The following is a 17,888-nucleotide window of genomic DNA, read 5'->3' as shown; positions in this document are numbered from 1 at the left end:
CATTTGCAAGAGTGCACCAAACACTTTAATAAATGTGAAAGAGATGTTCAATAGGATTGCAAGTCTTTGCCAATAGATAGAAGGTGAACTAGAGTGGTGCATTGTGATAAGCTTAGAAAAATATTTGTAAACACTTTGATTGATCTTAGCACCATTGAATTGCATTTAAGGACTGTGGTTTGAATCCTTTGTCTCATGCTCTTCGGTTCTGAGTCCCATTTTTATACCTCTCTCCTTTGTTTCCACTTGGTTTTTGCTAGAGGACTAGCAAAAGATAAGCTTAGGGGAGTTGATATACTCTATATTTACTGTTTTTTCATGGTTGTTATGTTCCATTATATTGTGTTTCACTAGTATTTTCATTGTGTTTTGTTGCATTTAGTGTCCAAGTGAGTCTTCTTACATTTTAGAGGTTATATAGTGTCTTTATCTATGGTTTGGTGTGTTTTGTGTGTCTTTTGAACCATTTCAGATTAATATAATGGAAGACACACGTTTGGATGCAAACAAGATGATTGATGATTCGGAACCAGTCTGCAGTCCCTCAAAGATCGACTCTTATGAAGACCTTTATTTTGTATTTAGCTCCAGAATTCTTCATCAAAGTTATTTTAAATTGAGTAAGCTTTGCAATGGAGGTGATTTCAGGCCAATCGGACGTGCGTGTAAAATGTTATACCTATTTTAGTGAACGTATATACAGCCAGAGCGAAGACTGGAGCCACGGGACAAAACGATCGACCATTTGGTCGATCGTGTGGTCGATCAACTTGAGCTGGACTTGAACAGATTCCCAGACTTCAATAATCGACCATTTGGTCGATCAAATGGTCGATCAACCCGAGCTGGACTTGACCAGACTTCTGAGACTTGACCGATCAAAGCGATCGATCAATGGTCGATCAAATGTTATTTTTGGAACCAAGACCCGGTATATTCCGTTTTTCTCTGAATTGTTTTATTCCAATCCGGTTTGTCCCGGTTTAGTTTCCTAATTTTTAATAAATACACTAACTCTTCATTAGAAAGACCATATTTTGTTTTAGCAATTTTGAGGGTTCTTAAGCTTGTTTATTCTAAGTTGTTGGATTTTTTTGTTGATTTTCAAGTTATCAATAGTAATTCCTCTATTATCTTCTCTAATCTACAATCTCTAATTATGTTTTTACAAAGATCAAACATCTACCTTTGTGTGATCATGATCATGAGTGAGTAGATCTTTTAGAACTTTGGGCTTGGTTGATTAGGGAGATAGATGATTGATCTTTGTTGTTTAAGGTTTTATTTACATGAATCATTTCTTTTTTAGTGATTATAATGTTAGATTAAATTTAATTGTTCTTGATTGTTTGCTTAGACATCTAGGATTGATTAGCTATTTCTCAAGTCATTAACTTTGCCCAAGGTTCATTTGTTTAATCTTGATTTAAATCAGTTTTAAGTTTGTTTTTTCCTTGCTTTGTGTTTTCTTTCTTTTACTTTGTTTAAATTTTCTTAGATTAAGCATTCATGTGTATTCCTAGTGTGTTGATCATTGCAAACTGAGGTTCCATAATTTAACTGATAAAAGTACTACATCATGGCACAGTCACAGGAGGAGAAGCCACCGTAATATTATCAAAAGCTTTGGAATATGTATACAAATCCCACCGCAAAAAGCAGCTTGGCCGCATAACAACACCTCCTTGCCTCTGACCACAGCATGACTGGTAGTCATCTGCGCTTTGTCGCAGACAATTTTCACAATCACGAGAAGAAAGATCCGGCGTGCATTGCATCAAGGCATATATATTCCGGATAGGTATCAAGGCTGCTGCATCAGCTGTGTAATGGTTATCACTAGAAGAAGGTGTGCTTTTTGCTGTGGAGGCTGTAGCAATCATACGAGCCATTAATCCTTCCCATATTGTCGTGAACTCTGTTAGATTTGAGTTGATATCTCCAGTGTTATAGAGCAGTAACTGCGGGTCAAGATCTGCAGATCCTGAGAAAGAAGTGTTGGAGTAGCGCACATAGCAAAGCGTGGGATCACCTGGCCATGAATACGCTTCTGTTTGCTTAGGACAATTCTTTAAAACTTCATCAGACGCTTTCCTGATACAATCAGAACAGTCTTCTGATGTTGATCCTGGGATGCACATCCCAACTGCATAAACACGGTTCGGTTCTTGTCCGATCGAACCGCTGTAGTATAAACCGTCTTGAGCCGTGACATTAGAAGGAAGAGAAGAGAGGACGAGACGGCGATTTAATTCGTAAGTACTGTTAGGTATGAAAGTCCCCTTGTCCTCCGTGCATTTCTGAGCTGAAACTGAAGCAAAACCGGAGCTTATGAGGACAAAACAGAGGATTGAAAACAGAGTCCTCTGTTTCATTGTTTCTTCAAGATTATCGTTAAAGCCAAATCTTTGTGTTTAGTGTTTATGCATCTGTCCGTTTCTTACCAGTTTAAATAACAACATCGAAGTTTCTGTTCCAAATTTCTAATATTGAATTCGTCAACTGTCAACGTGATAACAGTGGTCGTTTTTTTTTTTTTTTTTTTTTTTTTTGTCGTCAACATAACTGAATTTGCACGGTTATAAAAACGAGTATGATAGTCTAAGTCAAAGGTATTTTTTATGTTCACATTATATAATAAGGGATATGTTGGAACGAAACCAAACCAATTTCAACTGTGACGCATGGAGTGATGGAGAAGAACAAAAAAAGTACTATTAAACTTAAGACCTTCTCCAACGGAGGTTTTAAGAAGAAGTTTTAAGAGAAAAGTAGGAAAAAAATAAATCACAAAGGAAAGAAAAAAGGAAGAGCTCTTCTTGTATAGTAGGGAGATTTGCATAATAGTACACTTTATCTAAAATTTCTTTTATTTGACACACTTTTTGCATCATATTTTCTACTATTCATTAATTTTATGACTATTATACCTTTACTAAATACAACAAAAAAATACAAATATTTTTGTCTCCTTTCTTATTCTTCTCTCTTTTCATTTTTTTTTTCTTTTCTCCTATTTTCCTTCTCTTTTTTTCATTATATGTTTTTCTTATTATTCTCTATATCCTAAACTTTAGATCATAAACCATAATCATAAATTTAATTTCATAGCAATTTTAACAAATGTAGCCAAGTCTGAAGATATTTTACTAGAAAACATGAAACTGAAGAATTTTTGACTCCTTGTATTAGATTCTTTATAAATTTCCAAATTCATTGATGTTGTTCTTAATTGATAAAGAAAGATTTGAGAATTATATCACTGGTTTTTGTGCTAGAAACACTTGGAAAAGCAGAAAGATTGAAACTCTCTAACCAAGTGTTAACTAGAATTGTCCACTTTTTTTCTATTTTTCACTTTTTTCTTTATCTTTTTCTTTTCTTGTTTATCTCTTTCTCTCTTTGTAATCATTTTATTTAATTATGATGACATATATTTTCAATTTTGTTTTTATGATTCATTATAATTTTTTTTTCTACATTTTAAGATCCATTTTACTATATTTAAAAATAAATAATTGTATTACATATTATCCAATTATAGTTGAATATTTGTAAATTATTATGTGGATACTTATTTGTGGATACTTTTTTATGGATACTTATTTGTGGATACGTTTTTGTGAATATTTTTTTGTGGATACTTTTTTGTGGATATATAAGAATGCCTAATTAACATAATAATGCATTGTTTCCAATAAGAATGTTTCTCTAATGGTGTCCATTATGTATTGTTTATGTGGACAACATTCTTTACAAAATTGGTGTCCATTAATTTGTATGGAGCAGATTATATTTGTATCTTAAAAACTAGCTTTGTATAATGAAAATTTGATGCCATCATGTGGATGAGGTGCTATGGATACTGATTAGTTATACATTATCTATTTAAATTTTAATAATTGTTCGCTATTATGTAGATGGTTAACATATCTAGATGAATACTTACTTTTGGTTGATCAGACAAAAATATATGAATACCTAATTATCCAATTATAGTTAATATATGTTAATTGTTACGTGGATGCTAAAAATGTCTTATTATGTGGATACGTATTTGTTGATACTAATGTCTTATTTGTCGATACTTATGTGGATACTTATTCTAAAATCAAATCCACATGGATGATGAGTTATACACGTCCACTAAAAACTACTTGTGTTTTGGTGAAACAATCGTTGTTAACTATCAAACAATTTTAACCTCATCATATCTCCTAAAAAACTAAGCATGAGACCGTTCATTATATCCTATCCTAAACCCAAAACCCTAAACCTCTTGATATGTCTATATTTTGCATCTCCTTAGCATTCATTTGTCATACATTTAGCTAGGATAACTATTCGTTTTGCATCATTTTAGAACCTTTCTTTACACTTTGCATGTTTAGGAAGTTTTTACATCATCCTTGCATACATTATGCATTTCGGAGTATTTCAGGTGTCTAGGAGACGTCAGAAACGCAGACTCTCAGACACGCAATCGAGCCACTCTGAAGTCACCAGTCGGGAACGCTCAAACGAGCAACTCTGAAGTCACCAGTCGGGAACACTCAATCGAGCCACTCTGAAGTCACCAGTCGGGAACACTCAATCGAGCCACTCTGAAGTCACCAGTCGGGAACACTCAATCGAGCCACTCTGAGTTCACCAGTCGGGAACACTCAATCGAGCCACTGGACGCACACTGACAAAATTGCGCACACCGACGTTCTATCTTGTCGTTTTAAGTTTTAGGGATTCACACGTTTTTTTAACTGTAAATACATTTTGTTAAGTCGTTGTCCCGGGACATCTTTTTTATCCCATATTGTTTCTTTTCCTTAAGGTTAACCTAGCCACAAAAAAAAACGTTCTGAGACTTGTAATCCGACACCTTTGAGTTTATTCAGTATTTTCATTTGATTTCTTCTACAAGTTGTTCTTCACTTTTTAATCTATCTAAGAATGCTTGTTTTAATGTTTTCTGAGTTTGTATTGTTGATGATGATTTTCGGATCTGAGTAGTGTAGTAGTTCTTGAGGATGGGATAGATTAGGTGGAGGATCTTAGGATGTAGAGTGTTTAAGCTTTGATTGAATGATTCCCTTCTGGACTAGAGTTAGAAATACTAGTTTCTCTCTGATCAATTGGAACTGGGTTTTAGACATTTCCGCATCCAAAAGGCTGACCAACTAGTGCTGGAGACTTACGTTCCTAGCCTAAGAGATTAGTTGTCTAGGATGTTTGTTGACGTGAATGAACTTGTTTTTCATGCCATGCTTGATCATGTTTCTCTAGCGAGAGCTAGGTTTGGAAGTGGTTGAGTTTGAGTAGCTTCTGTCAAGAGATTGGATTAGCTAAGGAGTGATGTTCATTGTTTAGGGATGGTTTGCTTGTGGCATGTTAAATACTCTATAGACTAGGATACTCCACCGACATCAATTACTCCCATCCTTAGGACCTCTTTCTTTCTGATTTTTATTACATTCCTGAGACTGTTTCGTTTGTTCATGCTTAGAATCGTTTTCGGTTTCACTTATTCTTGTTCGCTTCTTTTCATACATTTTCGTTTCTAGTTCTGTGACTCATTTCCGTTTTGCTTTCTGATCACTCTAGGATTGTTAGACATAAAAACACTCTTTTTGAATTGGCTTAACTTGTGATTTCTTGATTGCATCTTGAGTGGTAGCAACATCCCATTTGGATTGACACCTTAAGTACTACAACTGCATAAGGTTAATTGAACCTACTAGGAGACACACAAAAATCCTAGTATCAATTTGGCGCTGTTGCCATTTGGGATTATCTTTGCTACATTTAACGATTTCAAGTTTTGCAAGATTAAGTTCTGTTACACTTGTCATTCTGAGTACTAACTTGTTTTGGTTGTTTGCTTGTTTGTTTTGCATCTCAGGAACCTGTTGATTGTGACCTTGCATGCACACCAGATCAAGAGGGCATCAGAATCTTCTTCCTGTTATCAACGGCATCAATCGGTTACAAAAACCACGACAAGTTCGTCAACTCACTGATCATCCCGCACCAGTCACTATGGAACAACCGAATGGCCCAAATCCGGGACCGCACAACATTGGTGCTGGGGATGCACCCAACACTCATACTCAGCGTGCTGGAATCGTCCCTCCCGCCGTGAAGAACAACAACTTCAAAATCAAAGGCAGTCTGATCTCCATGATCCAGGGGAACAAGTTTCATGGGTTACCTATGAAGGATCCACTGGATCATTTGGACGAGTTCGACCGTCTATGTAGTCTCACCAAGATCAACGGCGTGAGTGAGGACGGTTTCAAGTTGCGCCTCTTCCCGTTCTCCCTGGGAGACAAAGCTCATCAATGGGAGAAAAACCTTTCCAAGGGATCAATCACAACTTGGGATGGTTGCAAGAAAGCATTTTTGGCCAAGTTCTTCTCCAACTCCAGAACAGGTCGTCTCAGGAATGAGATTTCTCGCTTTACTCAGAAGAGCTCAGAATCATTCTGTGAAGCCTGGGAGCGTTTCAAGGGTTACCACAGCCAGTGTCCGCACCATGGATTCAGCAACGAGTCACTGCTGAGCACTCTCTACCGTGGTGTACTACCAAAGATACGTATGCTGCTTGACACTGCTTCTAACGGTAACTTCCTGAACAAAGACGTAGATGAAGGTTGGCAACTGGTTGAGAATCTCGCCCATTCTGACGGCAATTACAATGAAGACTATGATCGCACAATTAGAGGCGACGCTGGGTCTGAAGAGAAGTACAAGAAGGACCTCAAGAATGTCAATGAGAAACTTGACCGTATCTTGCTAAGCCAGCAGAGGAGCACCTTTTTTGTATCTGATGATGATCCGTTCCAAATTCCAGATGGGGAGGGTGAGCAGACTGAAGAGATCAGCTATGTCCATAATCAGGGTGGATACAACAAAGGTTACAACCAATACAAGGCAAACCCCAATTTGTCTTACCGAAGTAACAACGTTGCTAATCCACAAGATCAGGTGTACCCGCCTCAACAACAACAGCAAGGTCAACAACAACCTTTTGTGCCTTACAATCCGAGATTCGCTCCTAAACAATAGTTTCAGCAAGGTTATCAAGCCCCTTCAGGACCACCGCCAGGATTCCGCCCTCAACCAGTTCCGCCTACTACACCCCCAGATCAAGAAATGAAGCAAATGATGCAACAACTTCTTTAGGGTCAAGCTAGCGGTTCTATGTATACTGCTAAGAAGTTTGCTGATCTTAGTCAGATGATGGAATGTTCGTACAATGATATGAACGTCAAATTCGAAGCTCTGAATTCGAAGATAAGGTACATGGAAGGCCAATCCGCATCTACTTCTGCACCAAAGTCTGGCCAATTCCCAGGGAAAGCTGTTCAGAACCCCAAGGAGTTTGCAAATGCAATTACGCTGAGAAGTGGGAAAACATTGCCTCCCAGACAGGGAGTTCCACGTCACTGAGGATAGTGAGGAATTAGATGGAAAGGATTTTGTTCAGGATGAAACTCAGATGAAGAACCCAACCGAAGCAGTCAAGGATCCGGTTGAACCAGTGAAGCATTCCGAACATGAGGCTGTTAAGGAACCTGTTGTTTCTGATGACAGACCTGCGCGGTTCATCTCTCCACCGTACAAGCCTCCTCTACCATTTCCAGTTAGATTTAAGAAGCAGCTTACTGAGAAGTATAAAGTCTTGTTCGAAAAACAAGTCAAGGAGATTGGGTTGAGAATGCCACTGCTGGATGCATTTCCACTTGTTCCTCACTACCAGAAATTCCTCAAGGACTTAGTGATGGAGAGATCAAAAGAAGTTCAAGGCATGGTGGTACTAATTCTTGAGTGCAGTGCAATCATCCAGAAGAAGATTGTACCCAAGAAGCTCAAAGATCCAGGATCATTTACTCTACGTTGCTCCCTTGGACCTATGTCTTTTGATAGGTGTTTATGTGATCTTGGCGCTTCAGTTAATCTGATGCCATTCTCTGTGGCTAAGAGGTTGGGTTTCACAAGGTTTAAGGGTTGCGATATCTCCCTCATCCTTGCAGATAGATCAGTGAGACTTCCACATGGTATTTTAGAGGCCTTACCTGTCAGGATCAGAGACGTGGAAGTGCCAACCGATTTTGTGGTTCTGGAGATGGATGAAGAACCAAAAGATCCTTTGATCTTAGGAAGACTGTTCCTGGCGACTGCTGGAGCCATCATTGATGTCAGAAATGGCAAGATTGATCTTAATCTGAGCGACGACTTCATCATGAAGTTTGACATCAAGGATACTTTGAAGAAGCCGACAATAGGAGGACAAGTCTTCTACATTGAAGAGATGGACAAGTTGGCTGATGAGTTGTTGGAGGAATTAGCTGAGGAGGATCATCTCAAGACTGCTCTAACCAAGGATGGAGAAGTAGGGTTCTTGCATGAGGAGACCACTTGTTACAAGAATCTCCTAGACTCCCACAGGGAAACGGATGGACCAGAGGAATTCGAGCAGCTATCTGACGCAAATGAGGTATGTGCAGTTGAGACAGAGAGTTCAGAACGTGATATCTCCCACTCGACCGACGTCAAGACCCGACTTGAGACACTGACGTTCCGCTCGCTCGAGTCGCACCCCTCCCACTCGACCGTGATCACTCCAGACTCCCATGCTGACGACTGGTCGGAATTGAAAGCTCCAAAGGTAGAACTCAAAACTCTCCCTTCCGGACTCAGGTACGTTTTTCTGGGAACCAATTCTACTTATCCTGTCATAGTGAATGCTAGGTTGAGTGATAATGAATTAGGGTTGCTAGTGACTGAGCTTAAGAAGTATAGGAAGGCTATAGGGTATTCATTAGATGATATCAAGGGTATTCCGCCTAGCCTTTGCATGCATAGAATCAATCTTGAAAACAAATCTTATGCTAGTATTAAACCCCAAAGAAGATTGAACCCTAATCTGAAAGAGGTAGTGAAGAAGGAAATCCTAAAACTGCTTGATGCTGGAGTTAGCTATCCTATCTCTGATAGTACTTGGGTATCTCCAGTGCACTGTGTACCTAAGAAGGGAGGCATAACTGTTATCAAAAATGAAAAAAATGAGTTAATCCCAACTAGAACCATCATAGGACATAGGATGTGCATTGATTATAGGAAGTTGAATGCCGCTTCTAGGAAGGATCATTTTCCTCTGCCTTTCATTGATCAAATGTTAGAGAGACTAGCTGGTCATCTCTACTACTGTTTCCTTGATGGGTATAGTGGATTCTTTCAAATCCCTATCCACCCAAATGATCAGGAAAAGACAACCTTTACTTGTCCTTATGACACTTTTGCCTACAAACGCATGCCATTTGGTTTGTGCAATGCTCCTGCCACCTTTCAGAGGTGTATGACTTCGATTTTCTCGGATTTGATTGAGGAGTCAGTGGAAGTGTTTATAGATGACTTCTCTGTATACGGTTCCACTTTCTCCTCTTGTTTGTTAAATTTGTGCAAGGTATTGACGCGATGCGAGGAGATGAACCTGGTGCTGAACTGGGAGAAGTGCCACTTCATGGTTGAAGAGGGGATCGTTCTGGGACACAATATTTCTGAGAAAGGAATTAAGGTTGACAAAGCTAAGATTGAGGTCATGGTTCATCTGCAACCACCTAAGACAGTAAAGGACATCAGAAGCTTTCTTGGACATGCTGGGTTTTACAGGAGATTCATCAAGGACTTCTCAAAAATTGCAAGACCATTAACCAGGTTGCTGTGCAAGGAGGTTGAGTTCGAATTTGATGCAGCATGTCTAGAAGCTTTCAACAAGATCAAGGAGGCCTTGGTTTCAGCACCCATAGTGCAAGCTCCGAATTGGGATCACCCATTTGAGATTATGTGTGATGCTTCAGACTTCGCAGTTGGAGCAGTTCTGGGACAGCGTATTGACAAGAAGCTTCATGTCATCTAATACGCCAGTCGCACCTTGGACAAGACTCAAGGAAGATATGCAACCACAGAGAAGGAACTCCTAGCAGCTGTGTTTGCATTCGAAAAATTCAGGAGTTACCTTGTGGGTTCGAAGGTCATTGTGTATACCGATCATGCTGCTCTGAGACACATATACTCGAAGAAGGATACCAAGCCAAGACTGTTGAGATGGATTCTGCTTCTTCAGGAGTTTGATATAGAGATCGTTGACAAGAAAGGAATAGAAAACGGAGTTGCAGACCACTTGTCAAGAATGAGGATTGAAGATGTTGTTCCCATAGATGATTCAATACCTGAGGAACAACTTCTGGTCGCCCAAGTTTGTGAGCAAATGCATGACACAAAGCTTGACAACCTCAGAATCAGATGCATGGTGATCACTTTTGAGACTGCACCATGGTATGCAGATGTCGTGAATTACAAGGTTTGTGGAGAAGTTTCTGATGACACGGATCCCTACAGGAGGAAAAAGTTTTTCAGAGAAGTCAACCACTACTTATGGGACGAGCCCTACCTGTACAAAAGAGGTTCTGACAGTCTGTTCAGGAGATGCATAGCAGAAGGGGAAGTGCAGGGAGTGCTTGAGCACTATCACGGTTCCACATATGGAGGTCACTTCGCCACATTCAAGACAGCCCAGAAGGTTCTTCAAGCAGGTCTCTGGTGGCCAACCTTGTTCAAGGACGCTCACAGTTTCATCACCAAGTGTGATGCTTGTCAGAGGATGGGCAACATCACAAGGAGGAAAGAGATGCCCTAGAATCCGATCCTGGAAGTAGAGATATTTGATGTTTGGGGAATAGATTTCATGGGTCCTTTCAACCCCCCATCAAATGGTAATGTCTATATTCTGGTGGCAGTAGATTATGTCTCTAAGTGGGTCGAAGCTATTGCCAGTCCTACCAATGATCACAAGGTTGTTCTGAAGCTGTTCAAAAGTATAATTTTTCCAAGGTATGGGATACCCAGAGCAGTGATCAGTGATGGGGGAACTCACTTCATCAACAAGGTGTTTGAGAGTATGCTGAGAAAGTATGGGGTCAAGCACAAGGTGTCTACTGTGTATCACCCTCAGACTAGCGGACAGGTTAAAGTCTCAAATAAGCAGATCAAAGGTATCTTGTCAAGGATTGTTGGGGTTTCGAAGAAAGGTTGGTCTGTCAAGCTGGACGAAACTCTCTGGACGTACAGAACAGCGTTCAAGACGCCAATAGACAGAACACCATTTCAGTTGGTATATGGTAAAGCATGTCATCTCCCTGTGGAGGTTGAGTACAAAGCGCTTTGGGCTATCAAGCTGCTGAATTTGGATATTGATACAGCTCAGGCCAAGGGGACTCTCGACCTACATGAATTGGAAGAAATCAGACTTGATGCCTATGAGAGCTCAAAGATTTAGAAAGAGAGAACCAAGAATTTTGATGATAAGAAAATTGTTGTCAAGGAGCTCAAGGTTGGAGATCAGGTTTTGCTTTTCAACTCCAAACTTAAGTTATTTCCTGGAAAGCTTAAGTCTAGGTGGTCTGAACCTTTTGACGTCAAGGAAGTTCTGCCATTCGGAGCCATCACTCTTCTGAACAAAGATAGTAGTGAATTTACTGTAAATGGTCAGAGAGTCAAGAAATATTTAGCTGACCAAGTCCGCCCAGAGGGATCTTCTGTGCTCCTCCTTGAACCCCAAAAAGCATAAGGAACTGAAAAGTCAAGCTAAGGACTTTAAACAAGCTCACTTGGGAGGAAATCCCAAAGGTATCATTGTAAATATTTTTTAGGATCCTTGTGTTTTTGATTTTTGTTTTTGGTTTTCTTGTGTTCAGAAATCTACAGAAGGGAGTATAAGCAACAAAAAAAAAAAAAGAGACCAATTAAAAGAGTGAGTCCAGAGTCAAGTCAAATATGATGAAATCTACAGAAGAGATGGGAGATACAGAGAAAATATACAGAAGAGATGAAATCTCAATTATTTTTTCTCTCAGCAGACAAACTCTTATCACACTCTCTCTTTAATATTTAAACCATCCCTCTCCCCTCTTCACCTACCACACTCTCGCATCACTCTCCCTCATCACTCTTTATTTTTGTTATCACTTTGTTTCATTTAACTCTGCTCGCACAAACCAACCGCAGCTGCAATCTCCGCCAACCCGTTCACTCAACCACCAACGCAGCACCACGCTCGCTTCAACACCACCGTTCGTCTCTCCCGTTCATCACCGTCGTTCATCCGCTCGATTTGTCCCGTGACGTACCTCCGAACTCGTCAATCGAGCCAACTCTACTTCACACGCTCGCGACGTTCCGCACTCCCTTGTTCACGACTCTGCAATCGACCCGTGTCCGAGAAGCGTCAATCGAGCCGTGTCCAAGAAGCGTCAATCGAGCCGTCTTTGGGAAGCGTAAATCGAGCCAATCTCACCACTTCAATCGAGCCACCACCGAAGTCCTGCTCGAGCCGTCGTCTTCACACCTTCCGCTCATGATACCACTCTCGACTTTATCTTTAACTCGATCTGAACTCAAGCAACCGAGCCACATCCCGATTCTCCCAATCGAGCCAGTTTCACCTCCCCAATCGAGCCAGTTTCACCTCCCCAATCGATCGACGCTATTCTCGCCTGTCCGACCACCGCAATCGAGCCAACTCCGCTGCACACGCTCGTTTGGATTATCCTCTCTTTGCACTTTACAGTTTTAAACTTTATAATTGCTCTTGTCACTTGTGCACTAACATATTAACGCTTATCTTTGAGTTCATCATGTCTCAGCGGAGCAGAAAGAGTACTGAGCTAATAGAGGAAATGCGAGATGCATATGGTTGTAAGGCTGGAGAGCGCTCATCGCCTAAGTTTATGGCGAAGCGCTTCGTAGAAATGAAAAACATGGTCGACGAAGTTGTTGGAGGTTCAGGCCAAGCGGCGGGGTCAAGCAGACCAGCCAATCCGCTCACTAAGAGCAAGAGTCGGGGGAAGAGACCGGCACAAACTTCTAACTCAAGAGAGGAAAGCAGTGATTACGAACAGGAAGAACCTGAGTCGCGTTCCGCGCAAGCTCCCAGGAAATCCGTAAGACGAAAATCAACCGAGACGAAACTGACTCCCAAGGAGTATTACGAGCTGTTTCAGCAGTTGGAGTTCAGCGGAACAAGATACCCTCATGTCGAGACTATGGAGCTACTCGGGATTGCAGAGGATGTTCAGTACTTATTTAGGCGATGCCATCTGGAGCGACTCATGAACACCCCCAAGAATGGGTACAAAGAGGAGACTATCCAGTTCCTCTCTACTTTGGAGATGCACTTATACGCGGATGAGCCAGGCATGATGTCTGATGGAGGGCTGGGGTACATTAGATTCCGCGTTCATGGTCAGTTCTACACCCTTACTTTAAGAACCATCGAAGAGATTGATATATCATGGTGTTTAGGTGTTTTTAGCCATGATATAAGTATTATTTATAGAGTCTTTTTGGTTGTTTTTAGAGTCTTTGAGTGTCTTTACAGGTTTTATAGAATTTAGCATGGATATGAGCATAATGGAGCTAAATAGGAGGATTTGGAGCACAATCAAGCATTGAGGCTGAGCTACGAAGTTGGGAGACAAGTTCAGAGACTTGCATCGGTCGATGCAAGTGATGGTGTCGATCGATGCATCATCCCACAGAAGAATCAGAAGTTTTCTCACAAGTTTTGAAGATTTACAAAGTTGCCCCAAAGTCTTCCATATTTGCATCATTAGTCCCTGGACGTTTTTAGGAAAATAAATAGGATTTTTGGGTTATTGTTTAGACCTAAGTTAATTTCTGCAACCTTTTTGAGAGAAGAGATATTGAGGGCTTTTGGGAGAGAGATTTGAACTCCTTCGAGAGAAGAATTCCTGAACTCCTTTCTTACTTCTTGATATCTATTGCTTATTATTCAGAAAAGATGTTTTGTTCTTCATTGAACATGTCTGAATAGTTTGCTTGTTAGGTTTAGGGTTTTTCATAGGGTTTCTATGGTTTATTAAATCTGTTATTTTTAGGGTTCTTTATCTTCTGTGATCTTCATCTTAGGTTGTTCTTCATATTGATTCTTGATTGATCACCTAGAATTAATAACCTAGGAAAATAAATTGATATGAGAATATAATTGATTTTCCTGATAAAACCTTTTGATGAGCAAAATTACTTTCTCCTAAGAGATTTGATTTAGTGATTTTGTGAACAATCTAAACTTGTTTTTAAAGCTGATTTATTACCTAGAATTTTGCAAAGAGATTTGAATTTTCTGGTTTTAAATTTAGATAATATTTGCAGTGAGAACTGATTTATTTTACATAAGAGTTTAGAGTTCTAGATCTGAAATTTAATTGCTTGAACCCTATTAATTTATTGATTTAATATTCTATAATTTCCTGAGAAATTCCCTAAGCCTAGCGTTTTTAATTCCTGTATTTACAACACTTTTTGAATTCTGTTTTTGCATTGCTTTTAAATTAATATTTTGGTTTAGCATAATTAAAAGATTATTAAATCTATTGTGTGAATCTGGAGTCCTTGTGGATACGATCCCTAAGTACTACAATTGATCTCTTAATTTGAGAGAGTAGCTCAGGGTTAAATTTGAGCATATCAGAGATCTTTGGATTTCCCAGCGGAACAGGGACTACGCCGCAGTTCGACAGGAACGAAATATCAGCACTCTGGGTGACGATTGGAAGCACGCCCACATTCACTTCATCAAAAACGAAAGCGACGAACCTGAGAATCCCAGTGTTGCGTTACTTCCAGAAGACAGTGGCCAATGCATTCTACGCCAAGGAGATTAAGGGATACATCACGAACAGCGAGCTCGAGATGATAGATCTAGCGCTCAAAGGACTCTCATTCACGGCAATGGATGGCACCGAGCTGCAAGGTGACACATCCAACACTTCCGTCTTGCTCTACCTCCTCAACTACATGATGTCATACAAGACTTGGGTCTCGAGACTCAACAGCAACAACTCTCCCGGAGTGATGTGTATGGGTGGCATGGCGACTTGGTTTGTTGAGGCAGCTGGTGTTCCATTACTATCCGAGCCACACTCACCACGCTAGATTGACGCGAACAAACTATGGCAGTTGCGCACTCTGGAGCGGGGTTTGAGGCAGAGACGGTTGATTTACAAGTTTTTGCATCCGGAGGTTGATCCCTCGAGATTACTCCTGCCTTGCATTGAGCTGACTACTATCTTGAGGGGTGAATATGTAGAGTTCATACCTCCCACGGACACTCTATACGAGTCTGGGGATGAGATGCCGCAGGTAGAGATTGCAGAAGCAGGAGCAGACCCGATGGAGGAGGACGAAGTTGAGTACCGCCCTGAGTAGTTTCACTTCGAAGAGTACTCAGACTCGAGAATGACTAAGGGAGTTAGAGCAGCTCATGAATGCCTCAACAAGCTTCAGCGATGAGGGAAGGCCAGAGACAAGGCATTCAACAGCTTCACCAAGACAATGACAAACTTTATGCACAAGTTTAGCTGCTCGACTTCCACTACCGCCGTCCCTAGGTCTATCCCCGAGGACACCAGACCCATGCCAGGACGAGCCTCCGTGACAATCGAGCCAACTCGTCAGAGAACACTCTCTCTAGTTCCCTCCCCAGCACGTCAATCTTCATATGTGCCTCGGGAGCGTCAACCTACACCTGCCCCTTCACGCCACTCGTCACATGAATCTCGGGAGAGAAGGAGACAAGGTTTGCGTGGTTCTAGAGCCTCTTCAAGTCGTCGATCAGTGTGTCGTTCCGCTGCTCAAGGTGAGCAAGAGGTTGAGTAGCAGGTCAAACATCAAGGCGATTATCCGCCTACCGAGGTAGTTGTGCTAGAATCGGACCATGGAGAGTCCATAGTCGACGACATGCAGTGTGACGAGCAGCCAAACATGTATCAGAACACGCAAGCGGTTGAGCAGCAACTTGACCAACCAGCTGAGGTCACTCTCGCGGATCCCAAACACGGTGAAGGATAGAGCCAGTATCACGCACCAACTCCTTGGGCGAGCACCGACTCCTTCTTCTACTACTGAGGTACTCCCACCTTTCCTTGTATATACCATTTCATTCTTGCATTGTTTCTGTTGTGACTCTTAAATCCTCCTGCAAATATTTCTTACACAGGAGACTGTGTAATTTAAGTTTGGGGGAGGGTTTGAGATGATGTATCTGACGTTGTGTCTTGTGATTCTTATTTCAATTTTTTGCATCATATCATGTTTGAGTTTCCATCCATATATTTGCATAGAAAAACCATAAAAATTTGAAAAAAAATCGAAAATTTCCACAAAAAAAAAAAAAAAACAGAGTGTTCATGTAGTTTACATTTGCATATTAGGATTGAGTCTAGTGTCATTCATATAGGGTTGTTGCATTTAGCATAGGGGTTGATGATGATTGTAACCTTGTTAGCATGTTGGATTCAATAGGATAGGATCAAGGCCCTTGTTATTAGTTCTTTGATGCTTATTGATTGAACTTGAAATTGTAAGATTAAAGCATATTTTGAATTGATATCATTCCCTATCTACCTGAACCTAATCCTGACTTGCAATTATCTTGTTATGCATTGAAATTGAACTCATGGATACCACATACATACTTGGATTATCTTTCTCCTTTTTACCACCCTTGTTAATCCAAGTAGCTGATTCCCATCTTTGGAACAGTTCCCCGCACCATTAACCAACCCTTCTTTCAAGCCAATTGTATTCTTGAGTGTCAGGCCTTTTTCCGAGTTGAGCTTGTTAGAAAGTGTTAGGTTCTAACCGACAAGAGTAGGATCCTGTGTAGTTCTAGTTCGCATTATCCGGACTAGTAGGACTAGGTGAGAACTCGATTTTGGGCATTGGGTATGGATTTATGCAGAAAAGTGAAGAGTAAAAAGAAAGTAAAGGGTAGAAAGTCTTTAGGAAGGGGATGTGTTTTCAAAGTTTACAAGTCTATTAAAAGATTTGGGTTGAGCAAAATAATGAGTTACTGGTTCTGGGCATATAATGAAAAGATTAGACAAAAAAAAAACAAAAAAAAAAATGTTTAAGATGTCTAGAGTCCTTAGAAGAAAAGAAAAAAAGAACCTTACTGATAATAAAGATTTCCCAATCCGCTAGAATGATAAGAATTGAACTCCTCCTAAGACCAAGTCTAAAAAATGAAAGAATGGGTTTGAGAAGAAGTTTCGGATGAAGGATAGAGATAGGACCAACTTCGGTTTGGAATGTTCTTTAGGTAGACAGGGCGCTGCTCTTGTATGCATCAGTTGGTTTCAACCTTTAGCCTTCTCTTAAGCTCAACTCCTTTTCGTGAGAGAACCTTGCTCTGTATTGATAAAACCACTTGAGAAGGAGACCATCTACGTCTCTGACCTTTTTACCCTAGCCAAATGAGTTCAATGACATTTCTTAGCTTGATTCACGGTTCTCTGTTAATGAATGTTTAAGGGAATGATTGATAGGATTGCATGTGTAGATTAAAGAATAAAAGTTCCTTCACCATGCATCATAGAACTAAAAACAAGGACCTTGATTCTAACTACTCTATTCAGCATGTTTTAGGTTCTGAGACCCCATCTTCACACCTCTCTTCCATACTATGTTCTTAATTGTTTGCTTGAGGGCAAGCAAAGAATAAGTTTGGGGGAGTTGATATGTCTATATTTTGCATCTCCTTAGCATGCATTTGTCATACTTTTAGCTAGGATAACTAGTCGTTTTGCATCATTTTAGAACCTTTTTTATACACTTTGCATGTTTAGGAAGTTTTTGTATCATCCTGGCATACATTGTGCATTTCGGAGTATTTCAGGTGTCTAGGAGACGTCGGAAACGTAGACTCTCAGACATGCAATCGAGCCACTCTAAAGTCACCAGTCGGGAACACTGAATCGAGCCACTCTGAAGTCACCAGTCGGGAACACTCAATCGAGCCACTCTAAAGT

The 17,888-nt window shown here is 40.5% G+C and overlaps 1 protein-coding gene and 1 non-coding gene across 2 annotated transcripts; both read right to left on the bottom strand.

The window, feature by feature from the left end:
* Positions 1 to 1,527: 1,527 nt before the first annotated feature.
* LOC104727817 (cysteine-rich receptor-like protein kinase 11) lies at positions 1,528 to 2,460 on the bottom strand. The gene has a single exon (XM_010446888.3). It carries the CDS (start codon positions 2,373 to 2,375, stop codon positions 1,578 to 1,580), a length of 798 nt encoding a protein of 265 aa, XP_010445190.1. The 5' UTR covers positions 2,376 to 2,460; the 3' UTR covers positions 1,528 to 1,577.
* Positions 2,461 to 6,429: 3,969 nt separating this feature from the next.
* Positions 6,430 to 6,536, bottom strand: LOC147933800 (small nucleolar RNA R71). Its single transcript, XR_015573282.1, has one exon. It is a non-coding gene; the product is annotated as a small nucleolar RNA R71 (small nucleolar RNA).
* Between the last annotated feature and the right edge of the window lie 11,352 nt (positions 6,537 to 17,888).

The sequence above is a fragment of the Camelina sativa genome, chromosome 11 (genome assembly GCF_030686135.1).
Source record: "Camelina sativa cultivar CO46 ecotype springtype chromosome 11, ASM3068613v1".
In the NCBI taxonomy this organism is placed as follows: domain Eukaryota; kingdom Viridiplantae; phylum Streptophyta; class Magnoliopsida; order Brassicales; family Brassicaceae; genus Camelina; species Camelina sativa.
This window is presented reverse-complemented; position numbering and strand designations above follow the sequence as displayed.